This window comes from Carcharhinus amblyrhynchos, chromosome 3 (assembly GCF_965287045.1).
Source record: "Carcharhinus amblyrhynchos chromosome 3, sCarAmb.v2.hapA, whole genome shotgun sequence".
NCBI lineage: Eukaryota > Metazoa > Chordata > Chondrichthyes > Carcharhiniformes > Carcharhinidae > Carcharhinus > Carcharhinus amblyrhynchos.
Genome location: NC_137326.1, coordinates 16,765,146 through 16,780,986, shown reverse-complemented (window position 1 = coordinate 16,780,986; position 15,841 = coordinate 16,765,146). Strand labels below are relative to the sequence as shown.

Below are 15,841 nucleotides of genomic sequence, written 5' to 3'. Positions count from 1 at the left end.
TGTAGTTCCTCTTCTGGCCACTGCAGCACTGTGCATGGAGGGGTTGGAGACCTGTCGGCCAATCTGATTGGCTGACAGCTTTCAGAGGCTGGACTTTCTTCCAAGTGCAGCGGGAAGTCCCATCTGCTGCCAATCAGTGCTCAGTGGGATATGTTCCCCACCAATCCTCCAGATGATGACCCAAGCCCCCACAATCTGAAAAATTCAGGCCATTACATCAATAAAAGAAGAAAAAAGGTGAGAGTAACTGGCCAGGAATACATTTACCAGTTTATAAAAAGGAGGAGAGTAGATAAAGTAAATCTTGGGTCTTTTGGAGGTAGGTACATGAGAAGTTATCATGTGGAAATGACAGAGACATCAGCTGCAAAAGAAAGTAAAAAGCTGACAAATTCCTAGGGCCCTGAAAAAAGCATCTGCAGAGATAATGGCTGTATTGGTCATGATTTTCTAAAGATCCCTAGATTCTAGAATGGTCCCAGTGGTTTGGAAGTTAGTAAATATAACATTACTATTCAAGAAAGGAAGAGTTAAACAAACAGGGGATACAGGCCAGTAAGTCTAACATAAGTAATCAGGAATATGCTGGAATCTTTCATTAAGGAAGTTTCATAGAATCTCTACAGTGCAGATGGAGACCATTTGGCCCATTGAGTCTACACCGGCCACAATCCCACCGGGCCCTATTCCCGTAACCCCACCTTTTTACCCTGCTAATCCCCCAACACAAGGGTCAATTTAGCATGGCCAATCCACCCAACCCTCACATCTTTGGCTTGTGGGAAGAAACCCACGCAGATACAGGGGCAATGTGCAAACTCCACACAGACAGTGACCCAGGGCCGAAATTGAACCCGGGTCCCTGGTGCTGTGAGGCAGCAGTGCTAACAATACATTTAGATAATCATGGTATGGTCAGACAAAATCAACATGGTTTTACAAAAGGAAATTTGTTGGAACTACTGGAGGATGTAACTTGCAGGGTAGGCAAACAGGGACTTGTAGATGCCATACACTTGGATTTCCAAAAGGCATTTGATAAGGTTCTAAAGGCAGAGTAAGGACTCATAGATTTAAGAACATAAGAACATAAGAAATAGGAGCAGGAGTAGGCCATCTGACCCTTCGAGCCTGCCCCGCCATTCAATAAGATCATGGCTGATCTGTCATGGCTCAGTTCCACATTCCCGCCCTCTCCCCATAACCCTTAATCCCCTCTCTTATCAAAAACCCATCAACCCTCTTCTTAAAAATATTTAGCGAGGCAGCCTCCACCACTTCAACAGGCAGAGAATTCCAGAGATTCACCACCCTTTGAGTGAAGAAGTTCTTCCTCAACTCTGTTCTAAACCGCCCCCCTTTTATCTTGAGGCTGTGGCCCCTAGTCCTACTGTCCTTTCTGAGCGGGAAGAGTCTCTCCACCTCTATCCTATCCATCCCATTCATCATCTTATACGTCTCAATGACATCTCCCCTCATTCTTCTAAACTCTAACGAGTACAAGCCTAATTTATTCAGCCTCTCCTCATAGCTCAACCCCCTCAACTCTGGCATCAGCCTAGTAAACCTCCTCTGCACTCCCTCCAAGGCCAAAATATCCTTGCGTAAGTACGGCGCCCAAAACTGCACACAGTACTCCAGCTGCCGCCTCACCACTGCCCTATACAGCCGCAGCAAGACCTCCCTACTTTTATATTCAATCCCCCTCGCTATGAAGGCCAGCATCCCGTTCGCCTTCCTGACCACCTGCTGCACCTGCAAGCTGGGTTTTTGCGACTCATGCACAAGGACCCTGAGGTCCCTCTGCACCGCCGCCTGCTGCAGTTTTTCTCCACGTAAGTAATAATCCTTCCTACCATTATTCCTACCAAAGTGGACCACCTCGCACTTGCCAACATTAAATTCCATTTGCCAGTTCCTGGCCCATTCGCCCAGCTTATCTAGATCCTTCTGCAGACTCTCCACACCCTCCGCACAATTTGCCTTTCCACCAATCTTGGTGTCATCAGCAAATTTCGACACCATACACTCAGTTCCCTCCTCCAGATAATCTATATAAATGGTAAATAGCTGAGGCCCCAGCACCGACCCCTGAGGAACTCCACTAGTCACCAACCGCCAATCCGAATAGCACCCATTGACCCCCACTCTCTGCCTCCTATTTGACAACCAGTCCTCTATCCACACTAACACCCTACCCGATTTGGAGAGAATAGCTGGAATTCTACCACCTTGCTTGCCACAGAATCGGTGCGGATGAGGGTCCAACAATGGAAATCACCATTGACCTCAGGCGGGAATTTCCATTCTTGCCTGAGCGAGGCCATAGAGTTCCGTCCAATATATTAGCATGGGTGGAGGATTGGCTAACAGATAGGAAGCAGAAAGTAGAGATAAGCAGGCATTTTCAAGTTGGTAGGCTGTAAGTAGTGAAATGCTGCACGAAATAGTGCTGGGGCCACAGCTATTTTCAATTTATATTGATAACTTAGGTGAAATGACTGAGAGTAATGTACCTAGGTTTGCTGATGATACAAAGTTAGATGGGAATGCTGCTGTGAGGACACAGGGAGCATGCAAAGAGATATACAAAGGTAAAGTGAGTGAGAAGCAAACGGGTTGATGGAATATAATTGGTGGAAAGGTGAGTTTATTCACCTTGGTAGAAAGAATAGAGAAGCAGAATATTATTTAAAGGCATGAGGCTTCTAAATGTTAACATTCAGGGAAACTTGAATGTACAAGACAGGAAGTTAGCATGCAAACGATTAAAAAGGCAAATGACATTTTGACCTTTATTGTGAGAGGATTGGAATACAAAATGAGGAGGACTTACAACAGTTGTATAGAATTTAAGTGAGACCACACCTGGTGTACCTTACGTAGTTTTGGTCTCCATACTTAAGGAGAGATATACCTACATTGGAGAGGATAGAGCAAAGGGTCATAAGATTGGGGTTGTTGAATGAAGGAAGGTTGAGTAAACTGGGCCTTTAACCCTCTGGTGTTCAGAAAAGTGAGATTTAATCTCACTGAAACATTCGGATTGGCTTGACAGGATAGACATTGAGTTATTGTCCTCCCTGGCTGGGGAATCTAGAACACCGGGACCCAGCCTCAGAATAGCAATTAGGATTGAGAAAAGTAGAAACTTCATCACTCAAAGGGTTGTGAACCTTTAGAATTCTGTCTGCAAGAAAGCTCTGGGTGTTCCATCATTGAGTAGATTTAAGTCTGAGATAGACAGATTTTTGGTCTCTCAAGGAATGAAGTGATATGGTGAGAGAATAAAGTTCAGGCAGAAGATCTGCCATGATTATACTGAATGAAAGAATAATCTTGAGGCCCTTGTGGTCTTTTGCTCCAATTCCTTATGAAATTTTCTCATCCTAATAGTTTAATTGTCTGTCACTATTTATGGCTGGATGCAATAGTACAGTGGAACTTCTTTTGGGTAAGTTTGGTTTGCATTCATTTTGCTCTGTCATACAAGTTGCTTCTGCTAGTTAGCATGTATGTACTCCTAAATTATAACTTCAGCAGATTGGTACCTTATTTTGAGATAATCCTAGTGCTGCTCCAGGCATACTCTTTACACTCCTCATTGAACCAGAGTTCATCCCCTGACTTGATGGTAATGTTAGAGAAAGGAATATGTTGGGTTATGAGTTCACAGAATGTGGTAGAATAAAATTCTCTTCCTGCTGATGTTAATCAAGGAAATTTGAGCTGCTAGATCTGTTCTGAACCTACCCTATTTAGCGTGGTGATAGTACCAAACAGCACAGTGGAAGGTGTCTTCAGTCTATCAACAGGATTTTGTCTCCACAATGACCGTGCAATGCATCTGCAACAGATAGATTTTTGTGCATTTTCCCTCAGTTTGGTAATGTCACCATCTGCCTCTCGTCCAGCTATATCCTTCAGAGCTCAGCCTGTTTGAAGGGTAGTACTGAGCTACTCTTAATGCCCCCTACCCAGAGTATATCCTATGTCCCCGACACCATTTAGGATAGAGCAGTCAGCCTAATTGGTACCCTTGATATTGAAATCAATGTTTTCCCCCTTCATTACTCATTTGCCAAACTTATTTGTACAGCACCACCCAGTCCTGCAACCTCAGCCATTAAGAAGAATAAGAGTAACAAAGCTTATAGGACCACCATGGTCTCTAACTTCCCCTCCAAGTCACGCTTCATCTTTACTTGAACAGACATTGCTATTCACCCAACATTGTTGGATCAAAATCTTGAACCTCACATTTTAATGTGTGGGACCATTTCAGCATGAAAACTGCTATGCTTCAAGGAAAAATTCCATTACTGCCTTGTCCGATACAGCAGGATTTAGTAAAATGTTCCTTTGCCAGTATTGTCCACATCCCAGAATAAATGTGGAAAATATCTAATTGATCAGACAAGGCCCGAGGAAATTTTACAATCATTGCTGCTAAATGGAGTATCTGGGATCTGGCATTGCTGAGAATGACGATTTGATAAGTTGCAATGCCTCAAATCACTGAGAGTGAAAGCAAACTCATCAAGAGAAGATTCAAAATCAAAATTATTTCCAAAGCAGCATTTGTCCATGTATCTTTCACCTATTATCCTTCAACTGGGCAATTTTAAAAATAACCCTCATCTACGTTAGTGGAAACCTCATTTTCTATTTTGTTGAAATATAATTCTATTAAATGACATGCTGGATTGTGTTCACTGTATTGGCTGTTAACTAATCATATTTAATGGTATATAACTGATTTTATCAGTACCTTACTCTCGTGATGGGATTGTCTTCTGATTATTTAGTTTTATTTATTAGTGTCACAAGTACGCTCACATTAACACTGCAATAAAGTTACTGTGAAAATCCTCTACTCGCTACACTCCAGCACCTGTTTGGGTACACTGAGAAAGAATTTAGCATGGCCAAAGCACCTAACTAGCATGTCTTTCAGACTGTGGGAGGAAACCGGAGCACCCTGAGGAAACCCACACAGATACAGGGGGAACATGCAAACTCTGCACAGAGAGTGACCCAAGCTGGGAATCAAACCTGGCTATCTGAATCTGTGAGGCAGCAATGCTAACCATTGTGCCAACGTATCACCCATATGTTGATTTGGATTGGATTCTGGGTAATTAATTATCTTAATCTCATGGCATTTCAAGCTTGCAATTGAAATTCACATCTAGGGTTTGTGCAATGTTGACAATGGATGATTGTACGTGGATACAAAACTGGTATCCAGTATTTTTATGATTGTTAGTTTCAAAAACATACATTGATGCATTCAGAAAGAATGGTAGAAAAATAGACTTAGCTCCTCTCTTACTAACACTCAGGTTAACATTGGTTTGCTTTTCATCCTTCTGTCACCACACTGGTACATTCCTTATCAGCTCTCCAAACCAGAGCTATTTTAAACCCCATAATCCACCTTAATTTAGATAAACTGAAAGCACCAATCTGTGCTAAATTAACTGTACTCAGCTGAGGTAACAGCTGGGACATTGCAATTGGTCACAGTAATGCCAGAGTAGGGTGAACAAAATTGGCTTGAATTCTAGCTCCTGATTACAATTCAGCAATCCTCATGGTGTGGATGAAAATCGGATTGGTCTCAGTTGTAATGCCCTTGTGGTAAAATAGCCTGCAGGCATTAAGAGGTAGAAATGTGTTGTGCACATTTATCAAGTGTAACAAAAAGAATAATGCTCACAATTTGCAGAGGGCTTCCAACCCTAATCTGTATACATGTGTATCAGGAGAAGGAGGCTGCTCCACCATTCAATAAGATCGTGGCTGATCGAATTGTGGCCCCAACTCCACATTCCCCCTACTTAAAAACGTTTGACCCCCTTGTTAGTCAAGAAGCTATCTACCCCTGCCTTAAAAATATTCAACAACCCTGCCTCCACTGCACTCTGGGAGGAGACTGTCACAGACTCAGAATTCAGTGAAAAACATTTTCCTCATCACAAGAGGTTATTGCAGAAGGTCGAGGGACATGGAGTTGGGGGTAGGGTGTTAGCGTGGATAGAGGATTGGTTGTCAAATAGGAGGCAGAGAGTGGGGGTCAACGGGTGCTATTCAGATTGGCAGATGGTGACTAGTGGAGTGCCCCAGGGGTCGGTGCTGGGGCCTCAGCTTTTTACCATTTATATAGATGATCTGGAGGAGGGAACCGAGTGTAGGGTGTCGAAATTTGCTGATGACACCAAGATTGGGGGAACGGCAAATTGTGCGGAGGGTGTGGAGAGTCTGCAGAAGGATCTAGATAGGCTGGGCGAATGGGCCAGGAAATGGCAAATGGAATTTAATGTTGGCAAGTGTGAGGTGGTCCACTTTGGTAGGAAGAGTGGTAGGAAGGACTATTACTTACGTGGCGAAAAACTGCAGCAGGCGACGGTGCAGAGGGACCTCGGGGTCCTTGTGCATGAGTCGCAAAAACCCAGCTTGCAGGTGCAGCAGGTGGTCAGGAAGGCGAATGGGATGCTGGCCTTCATAGCGAGGGGGATTGAATATAAAAGTAGGGAGGTCTTGCTGCAGCTATATAGGGCATTGGTGAGGCCGCAGCTGGAGTACTGTGTGCAGTTTTAGGCGCCGCACCTGCGCAAAGATATTTTGGCCTTGGAGGGAGTGCAGAGGAGGTTTACTAGGCTGATACCGGAGTTGAGGGCGTTGAGCTATGAGGAGAGGCTGAATAAACTAGGCTTGTACTCGTTGGAGTTTAGAAGAATGAGGGGAGATCTCATTGAGACGTATAAGATGATGAATGGGATGGATAGGATAGAGGTGGAGAGACTCTTCCCGCTCAGAAAAGACAGTAGGACTAGGGGGCACAGCCTCAAGATAAAGGGGGGCGTGGTTTAGAACGGAGTTGAGGAGGAACTTCTTCACTCAAAGGGTGGTGAAGCTCTGGAATTCTCTGCCCGTTGAAGTGGTGGAGGCTGCCTCGCTAAATATTTTTAAGACGCGGGTTGATGGGTTTTTGATAAGAGAGGGGATTAAGGGTTATGGGGAGAGGGCGGGAAGGTGGAACTGAGCCACGACAGATCAGCCATGATCTTATTGAATGGCGGGGCAGGCTCGAAGGGCTAGATGGCCTACTCCTGCTCCTATTTCTTATGTTCTTATGTTCTTAAATCTTATGTTTAAACTGTGTCCCCTAATTCTAGCCTCTATGTATGCATATCAGCCACTGTAAAATTCATATGGCCAACTTTATTCTTCAGTTTCTACCAAAGAATGCTGATGAAGAGCAGAATTCTTTCAATGCTTGATCACTCGGCGTGTCGCAACCACCCTCCAGAAGGCACCTTCAAAACCAATGGCCCCACCTTGGCATTTTCAATGTGCAGAGTGTCTGGAGAGGGCTGGCAGGCAGCCACACCATTCATGGAGATGAATCCTGAACCCAACATTGACAGACCCATGGACCTCCCAGTTGGTCTAGCTGTGCAGCGCTGAGCTTAAAACAGCTCTAACTGAATTTCTATGGAAAAAGTATACAGGGATATTCTGCACTGTGCTCTAGCAAGCTCTAGGTTGCATAGTAGCATGGGAGGCAGAGTGATTAGCACCAGGGACCTGGGATGGATTCCCAGCTTGGGTCACAATCTGTGCGGTGTCTGAACATTCTCCCCATGTCCGCATGGGTTTCCTCCAGGTGTTCTGATTTCCTCCCATAGTCCAAAAGACGTGCTGGTTAGGTGCATTGGTCATGCTAAATTCTTCCTCAGTGTACCCAAACAGACACCAGAGTGTGGCGACTAGGGGATTTTCACAGCCACTTCATTGCAGTGTTAATGTAAGCCTACTTGAAATGCTAATAAATAAACTTTAAACTTTAATACCTTCAGGGGCAAGGGGAGGAGATCAACAACAGAAAAATGAAATATGCATGTATGCAAACAGAGCTACAAAAAGTGGGGTTATGTGGGGTCTGTTCATTTTGGGACATTAATCTTAAGATTTAGTGAAGATGTCTGTTTAGCAAAGCATGGATGCAAATGATAATAATGATCTCACAATAACTACCCACCAGCAACCTGCATTTATAGAAAGCCATTATTTATGATCACATCCCAAGGTGCTCCAACGAGATGATTACAGGATAAACCTGGGAATACCAAATACACCCATATACCTGTCTCATATTTTGGTCCCTTCCTATTACATCAACCCAGTTCATTCAAACGGCATGAAAGCTTTTGAAAATAGATGAATTTGCATTTCTATTTGGAAACTATTTGCATCTCCTGTTATCTTATTTTCATTTAGTAAAAAGGAAATATAGAAAATAGGATACAGGAGGAGGCCATTCGACCTTTTGGTTGTCCTTCTGTAAAACATCAGTAAAACAAAGGAGATAGTCATCGACTTCAGGAAGTAGAGTGGAGGACATGCCTCTGTCTACATCAACGGGGATGAAATGGAAATGGTTGAAAACTTCAAGCTTCTAGGTGTCCAAATCACCAACAACCTGCCCTGGTCTCTCCATACCAATGCTATAGTGAAGAAATGATGTGGAGTTTCCAGTGTTGGACTGGGATAGGCACAGTACGTAGTCTCATAACACCAGGTTAAAGTCCAACAGGTTTGCTTGGTAGCACGAGCTTTCAGAGTGCTGCTCCTTCATCACCACTCACCTGATGAAGGAGTGGCACTCCAAAAACCTGTGCTACCAAATAAACCTGTTGGATTTTAACCTGATGTTGAGAGACTACTTAGCATTGTTAAGAAAGACCACCAGCGCCTCTAGTTTCTCAGGAGACTAAGAAAATTTGGAATGTCAGCTACGACTCTCACTACTTCTACAAAAGCACCATAGAAAGGCATCCTATCTGCTTGTATCACAGTTTGGTATGGCTCATGCTCTGAAAAAGACCACAAGAAACTACAATGGGTTGTGAATGTAGTAAAAAGTCTGACAACACCAGGTTTAAGTCCAACCAATTTATTTGATAGTACACTCACTAGTTGTCAGACTTTTTACTGTGTTTACCCCAGTCCAACGCCGGCATATCCACATCATGTGAACATAGGCCAGTCCATCACACAAACCAGCCTCCCATCCATTGACTCCGTCTACATTTCCCGCTGCTTCAGAAAAGCAATCAGCAAAATCAAGCACCCCACCCACCCCAGACATACCCTCTTCCACCTTCTTTTGTCAGGAAAAAGATACAAATGTCTGAGGTCACGTACCAACCGAATGAAGAACAGCTTCTTCCCTGATGCTTTTGACTTTGACTATCAGACTTTTGAATGGAACTATTTTATATTAAGTTGATCTTTCTCTACACACTAGTTATGATTGTATGACTATATTCTGCATTCCCTCCTTTCCTTCTCCCCTATGTATTCTATAGATGGTATGCTTTGTCTATATAGCATGCAACAAACAATGCTTTTCACTGTATACTAATACATGCAACAGTAATAAATTAAATCAAATCAAAGGGCTAATATTTTTTAGTATCTGGCAGTAGACTTTCACAATAACTGAGAATCCTTTTCCTAAAGAAACTTCAGCGTTGATGGGTGGCACAGTGCTTAGCACTGCTGCCTCACAATGCCAGCTTGGGGAATTTTAATTCCTGTCCAGGCAGAGTCCACACATTCTCCTTGTATCTGCATAGGTTTCCACCAGGTGCTCCGATTTCCTCCCATAGTCGGTAAGATGTGCTACTTAGGTGCATTGGCTATGCTACATTGTCCCTCAGTGAACCTGAACAGGTGCTGGAGTGTGGTGACTCGAGGATTTTCACAGTGTTAATGTAAGCGTACTTGTGACAGTAATAAAAATAAGCTGCATCCTCTCCAATTCCACAAACCCCAATCAGTGTATAACTCCGAGCTAATTTCTATTTCCACACATTATTTTGATGAGATTGCTACTTACTGTCCTGCCTGTGGCTGTCTCCTGCGCTTTCTTGACTTTCCCATAGGTTCCCCTGCCCAAAGTTTGCAGGATCTGGTACCTGTGCTTCAGGTTGTGCTTGTGCTGGTGTTTCTTTACAGCTGGGCAGAACTGGCTGTCGGAACTCTCTTCCCAGTCCTGCTCCTCGGGACTATCGGATTTGCCTCTGGTTATCATCTCGCCTTCTGACACTTTTCTTTTTTCATCTTTTAACGCTGGCTCCCTCCATCTGCTCTGGTCAGGGCAACTTTTCCGGATCAGGGGATTCAGTCGGTGAAAGGTTCCTTCCACGGGACGGGGAAATCAGACTCCAAGGGGAGTCCCGGCAGACAGCGCTGGGAAGGTCAAGAACTCATTCAGGAGTCAGCGAGAGTGGAAAGGTGAGTTCAGGATGTGAACACAGTCGTAGCGCAGGCTCCAGCCTGTGTGAACTCAAATTGCCTTCCGTAAACGCCCGGAAACTATACTTTCAAACACAATACGGAGCTGCCTCACCTCTCAGTGAGTTTATGTGTGTGGCCAGGTCAGGACTCAGTGGCCCGGGTAGCTCAGCCGTGACACGCCAGTGATTCAGACAGTGCAGCATTCCACATGCCAGCCTCACACAGCGGCTCCTGTGTAATATCTCCGCTCCCACACTCTCCAAACAGCAGACAATGCCACACAACATCAATGTCTCCCCCTGCCTCTTCCATCCTGCGCTTTATCTCGCCTCTTGTCTGCCTCATGATCCGTGTCCCCGCCTCTCTATCTCTTTCAGTCTCGGCATCTGTTTTGCCAGCTTCGTGCTCTCTGTCATTGCTTATCTCCCAGTCAATCACACCGCCTGCGATATACTAATTGCATTCTCCTCATAGTTGAGAATGGACATCAACAACTTACAGAGTGCATTGTGCTGCCATGTTCTATAATTCTCTTTTCCAAATTATTAATTTTCAGTTACAACCACATCCCAATCTCAAAACCCCCTGCCTGTATAACTTTAGTCCTTTTTCAATATTTTAAGTTTTTTAAAACGTTAGTCACAAGTAGGCTTACATTCATAGTGCAGTGAAGTTACTATGAAAATCCCCTAGTTGTCACACTCCAGCACCTGTTCGGGTACACTGAGGCAGCATAGGCAGCACAGTGGCACGGTGGTTAGCACTGCTGCCTCACAACGTCAGGGACACAGGTTTGATTCCTGGCTTAGGCCACTGTGTGAAGTTTGCACATTCTCCTCATGTCTGCATGGGTTTCCTCCAGGTGCTGTGGTTTCCTCCCACAATCTGAAAGATGTGCTGTTAGGTGCACTGACCCAAACAGTGGTGACGAGGAGAATTTTGCAGTAACTTCATCTCAGTGTTAATGAAATCACAAGCCTTACTTGTGACTAATAAATAAACTTTACCTACTGAGAGAGAATTTAGCACAGCCAATGCACCTAACCAGCATGGCTTTCAGATTGTGGGAGGAAACCGGAGCACCCGGAGGAAACCGATGCAGACACGGGGAGAATGTGCAGACTCTGCACAGACAGTGATGCAAGCTGGGAATCGAACCTGGGTCTCAGACGCTGTGAGGCAGCTGTGCTAACCACTGTGTATCTTTGCTGTAAAAGAGTTGATTGACCGGTCATGTTTAATCTATTCCAAATTGCAAGTTCCTGATTAATTTGGTTCATTCAAATCAGGTTTACAAGAAAATCGACCAACCAGAACACTTCTGAAGCAGCCAAGTTGCCTTGTCTGTGACCACCTCATTTACTTCACTGAGGATCGAGAAAATTGAGTTAAAATGGCCCAGCAGAGACTTGGTAAAACAGACAAAATACTACCGATGCTGGAATCTGAAATGAACAGAGAATGCTGGAAAATCTCAGCAGGTTTGCAGCTTCTGTAGGGAGGGGAACAGAATTAATGGGTGGGATTTTCCATGCTCCCCAGCCACCCCCTCTCCCCCAAACTGTGTTCTGCAATGGTGGAGGCTATTAAGCAGCAGCAGGATGTTCTGATCCCACATTTTTCACTGGAATATCCTGTTCCATGCCCCAGGAAACCTGTGGCAGAGGTTTGCTGTAGGCGGACCGGAAGATCCCACCGGCGAGAACGACTAGAAGTTTCTAGTCCTTTAACCCTTTGTCAGAACTAAAGGGTGGGGAGTGTGTGTTAGATATGTAGCAACCGTAAGAACAAAAGACAGATGGCCTGATGTGGGAAGGGGAGGGTGCAGCTTGCATTGAAACAATACATACCTGGGATTTAAAAATAATAAGATGGAGGAAAAAGCTCACGGTCTATTGAGCCCCGAGGGCTGCAAGGTGCTGAACTGGAAGATGAGATGATGCCTCTCTAGCTTGCGCCAGGCTTCACTGGAGCATTGCAACAGGCCAAGGACAGACATGTTGGCATGACAGCAAGGTGCTGAATTAAAATGGCAAATGACAGGAAGGTTGGGGTCATGTTTGCAGACTGAGCAAAGGCATTCCACAAAGTGGCCATCCAGAAGCGTATTTGATAAAGTCTATTTCACTGGCCCAAATGTAGAAGTCTGGATAGAAAACTTGGCTTCATGAACTTACTCAGTTTGTCCTGCCATGTGCGATATTTATTCGATGATTTTTTTTTTCTTGTCTGCCTTCTTTTCAATGCGAAAACCAGATTAACTAAAATTAAAAATCAGTGTTTATTGGGCAGCATTGTCGATGCAGGCTTGAAGTGCCGAAGAACCTGTTCCTGTGCTGTAATTTTCTTTGTTTAAAACCTAATAGTTCTAGTTTGAATTGATCTGATTTATTATCACATGTTTTGGTATGCAGTGAAAAATTGTGTTTCTTGCATGCTATACAGACAAAGCATATCATTGTTAGAGTACATGGTAGCATAGTGGTTAGCATTGTTGCTTCACAGCTCCAGGGACCTGGCTTTGATTCCCAGCTCGGAGTTTGCACATTCTCCCTGTGTTTGCGTGGGTTTCCTCCAGGTGCTCCAGTTTCCTCCCACAGTCCAAAGATGTGCAGGTTAGGTGGATTGGCCAAGCTAAATGGCCCCTTAGTGTCCCGGGATGTGTAGGTTAGGGATAGGGCCTGGGTGGGATTGTTGTCGGTGCAGACTCGATGGGCTGAATGGCCTCTTTCTGCACTGTAGGGTTTCTACATGAGGAGAAGGAAAGGAGAGAGTGCAGAATGTAATGTTGCAGTCATAGGTAGGATGTAGAGAAAAATCATCTCAATATAAAGTAGGCCCATTCAAAAATCTGTAGGGAAGAAGCTGTCCTTGAGTCGGTTGGTTCATGAACTCAGACTTTGGTATCGTTTCCCTGATGGAAGAAGGTGGAAGAGAGTATGTGCAGGCTGCATGCAGACCTTGATTATGCTGGCTGCTTTTCCGAAGCAACGAGAAGTGTAGACAGAGTCAATGGATGGGAGGCTGATTGTGTGGTGGCCTGGGTTACATTTTGCGGTCCTGGTCAAAACAGGAGCCATACCAAACTGTGATACATCAGGAAAAGATGCTTTCTATGGTGCATCTGTAAAAACTGGTGAGAGTCATAGTGGACATGTCACATTTCCTTAGCCTCCTGAGAAAGTAAAGCTGTAGGTGGGCTTTCTTAACTATAGTGTCGGCGTGGAGAGACCAGGACAGGTTGTTGATGATCTGTACACCTAGAACCTGAAGCCCTTGACCATTTCCACTTCATCCCCATTGACGTAGACAGAGACATATCCTGCCCTATGCTTCCTGAAGTCAGTGACTCTAGACTTCATTTAACTGACATTGAAGGAGAGACTATTGTCGTTGCACCATTTCACCAGATTCTCTATCTCTTTCCTGTACTTTGTCTCATCATTTTTTGAGATCCGACCCACTATGGTAGTGGTCATCACAAACTTGAAAATGTAGTTGGAGTGGAATTTGGCCACATGGTCATAAGTGTACAAATAGTCAGGGGCTGAGGACACAGTGTTGAGGATAATGGTGGAGAAGGTGTTATCGCCTATGCTTACTGATTGCAGTCTAGGGAAAGGACACACATCTCTTGGAGGAGGTAAATGCCAAAAATTGTATCGTTGTTCAACTTACTTAATTTATTTGTTTATGTCAAGAGAGGCTGCCATTTGATTTGATCCAGCATCCATTAGATAGGTGGTTGGCTCTCTTGGCTTTTTGACAGGGTTTACTTGTATACACTTCCAGAAAGCTGTTTACACAGGCACTTAAACTGGCCAGATTCCTATGTTATCACCTTGGAGATAATACCTGAGAAGCTCAGGCATTTGCTAAGGATGTTTGGCATCTTGATACATATCTGTTTTCTTTTGTTCACTGGTTGGACTTCAAAAGTACCATCTCAAACAACTATTATCTCAATTCAACAATCTCTCTGAAACCATCAAAAAGGAGGGGTGGCAGTCAAAGTTGTTATCAAGGACCTAAGCCCAGATTTTAACCAGCTATTTCCAACCAGAGCCTAAACAATCAGTGTTGTGGCAGTCACATTCCCAATGATGTCGCAGTCATTCCTTGTGCCATTTTAACAGATCTGTTTTCAAATGCAAATATTGGCACCTGATTAGGTCATTTAAATCTGACAAGCTTTTAACGTTTTCGTTGAAGTTGGGAGGTCTGGTGCAACAGATCCAGAACAGTCCCCACCAAGACGTGTTGATGTGTTATAATATGCATAAGGAAAGGTTGCCTGGATTTCCCCTCTCTTCTTTGACTGTGATTACTTCCTTCTCCAGCTGACCTCTTTGGTTCTGGAGCAAAGTCCTGTACCTTTCTGGAGCAGCTCCTGCTACACTTGTCCTCAGTCTCATGTCTTTGGAACTTGGTTTGGAATAGGTCAGGATTGGTGTATTTAAACAAGGCTGTGCTGTTAAAATAGCTTGGGCCTTGTCTAAGTGATTTGGGGCGATGAGCCTGATGCTTGTCCCATCATTACCCAACCGAGAATCTAGATTTGAGTCCAGTTTTTGTGTGAGATATGATTGGTCATTATTTTCTGTATGTTGAGGAAGATTAGTTATATTAACGTAAATTTACAGTCTGTCTTTTTTCTTGTTTCCTTCCCCATTTGTTGCTTGTTCTGTAATTCAAAACCTAGAACACAGTCTGGTGGAGTTTTTATTCTACAGTTTTATAAAGTTAAAGAAATCATGGGCGGGATTTTTCATCCACACTCGCCCCAAAACCAGAAAATCCTACCCGTGGTCAATGGACCCTTGTGTCATCTACCACCCACCGCCGCCACGACTCTCCCCACCCCCACCCTACCTGCTACGAATCCCGTGGCAGGCAGGACAGGAAAATTCAAGTGAATGTGTTTTATCCAGTAAAATGAAAACTGTGATAAATGGCTACGATGAATCTCTGACCTTAAAATATCCCACACACTGGGGGAGAGATTTCCTCAGGGAAATGCACATAAATACGAAATTCTACTCTCTTGCTACAATGGTGAGTTTTCATGCCATATCATCCATTCCCTGTATTATTAATTATGCATGCATGAGAAACTGGATCACTGGGGGATGGTGTTGATTTACCCAGCCCAGTGTCAGATTACCCCTTCTTCACTCCAGGTAAGTGCAGTCATACACAGCCTTCTCAATGTCAGCAGCCCTGGACTGCTCCTCTAAAGATGTGGCCCATGAAACCAAAGAACACAACAGCACCCAAATTCAGTGACACCTCATTATAGCACCCGCTGGATGGAGTTGAGGTTTGCCACCATGTCCTTTATGGCTGCGGGAGTTCCAGCAATATGACCAATCTAGCTTGGGAGGAAGTGGCAGCAGTGGTCAGTGCTGATGCAGAACGGAAGAGGCCAGCCACTCAGTGCAGGAAGAGGATGAATGATCTCATCTATGTTGACAGGATAAGGCAATTATTTCATCACTTTCAACTCCACATACTTATAAGCTCATCACAA

General features: G+C 44.3%; 1 protein-coding gene across 1 annotated transcript in view; it reads right to left on the bottom strand.

The window, feature by feature from the left end:
- LOC145341346 (NUAK family SNF1-like kinase 1) overlaps positions 1-10,575 on the bottom strand; it is a 49,266-nt gene extending 38,691 nt beyond the window's left edge. The window contains exon 1 of the mRNA XM_080186266.1: positions 9,911-10,575. Within this exon, the coding sequence (XP_080042392.1) occupies positions 9,911-10,105 (195 nt within the window). The 5' untranslated portion in view covers positions 10,106-10,575. The remainder of the gene's footprint in view (positions 1-9,910) is intronic.
- Between the last annotated feature and the right edge of the window lie 5,266 nt (positions 10,576-15,841).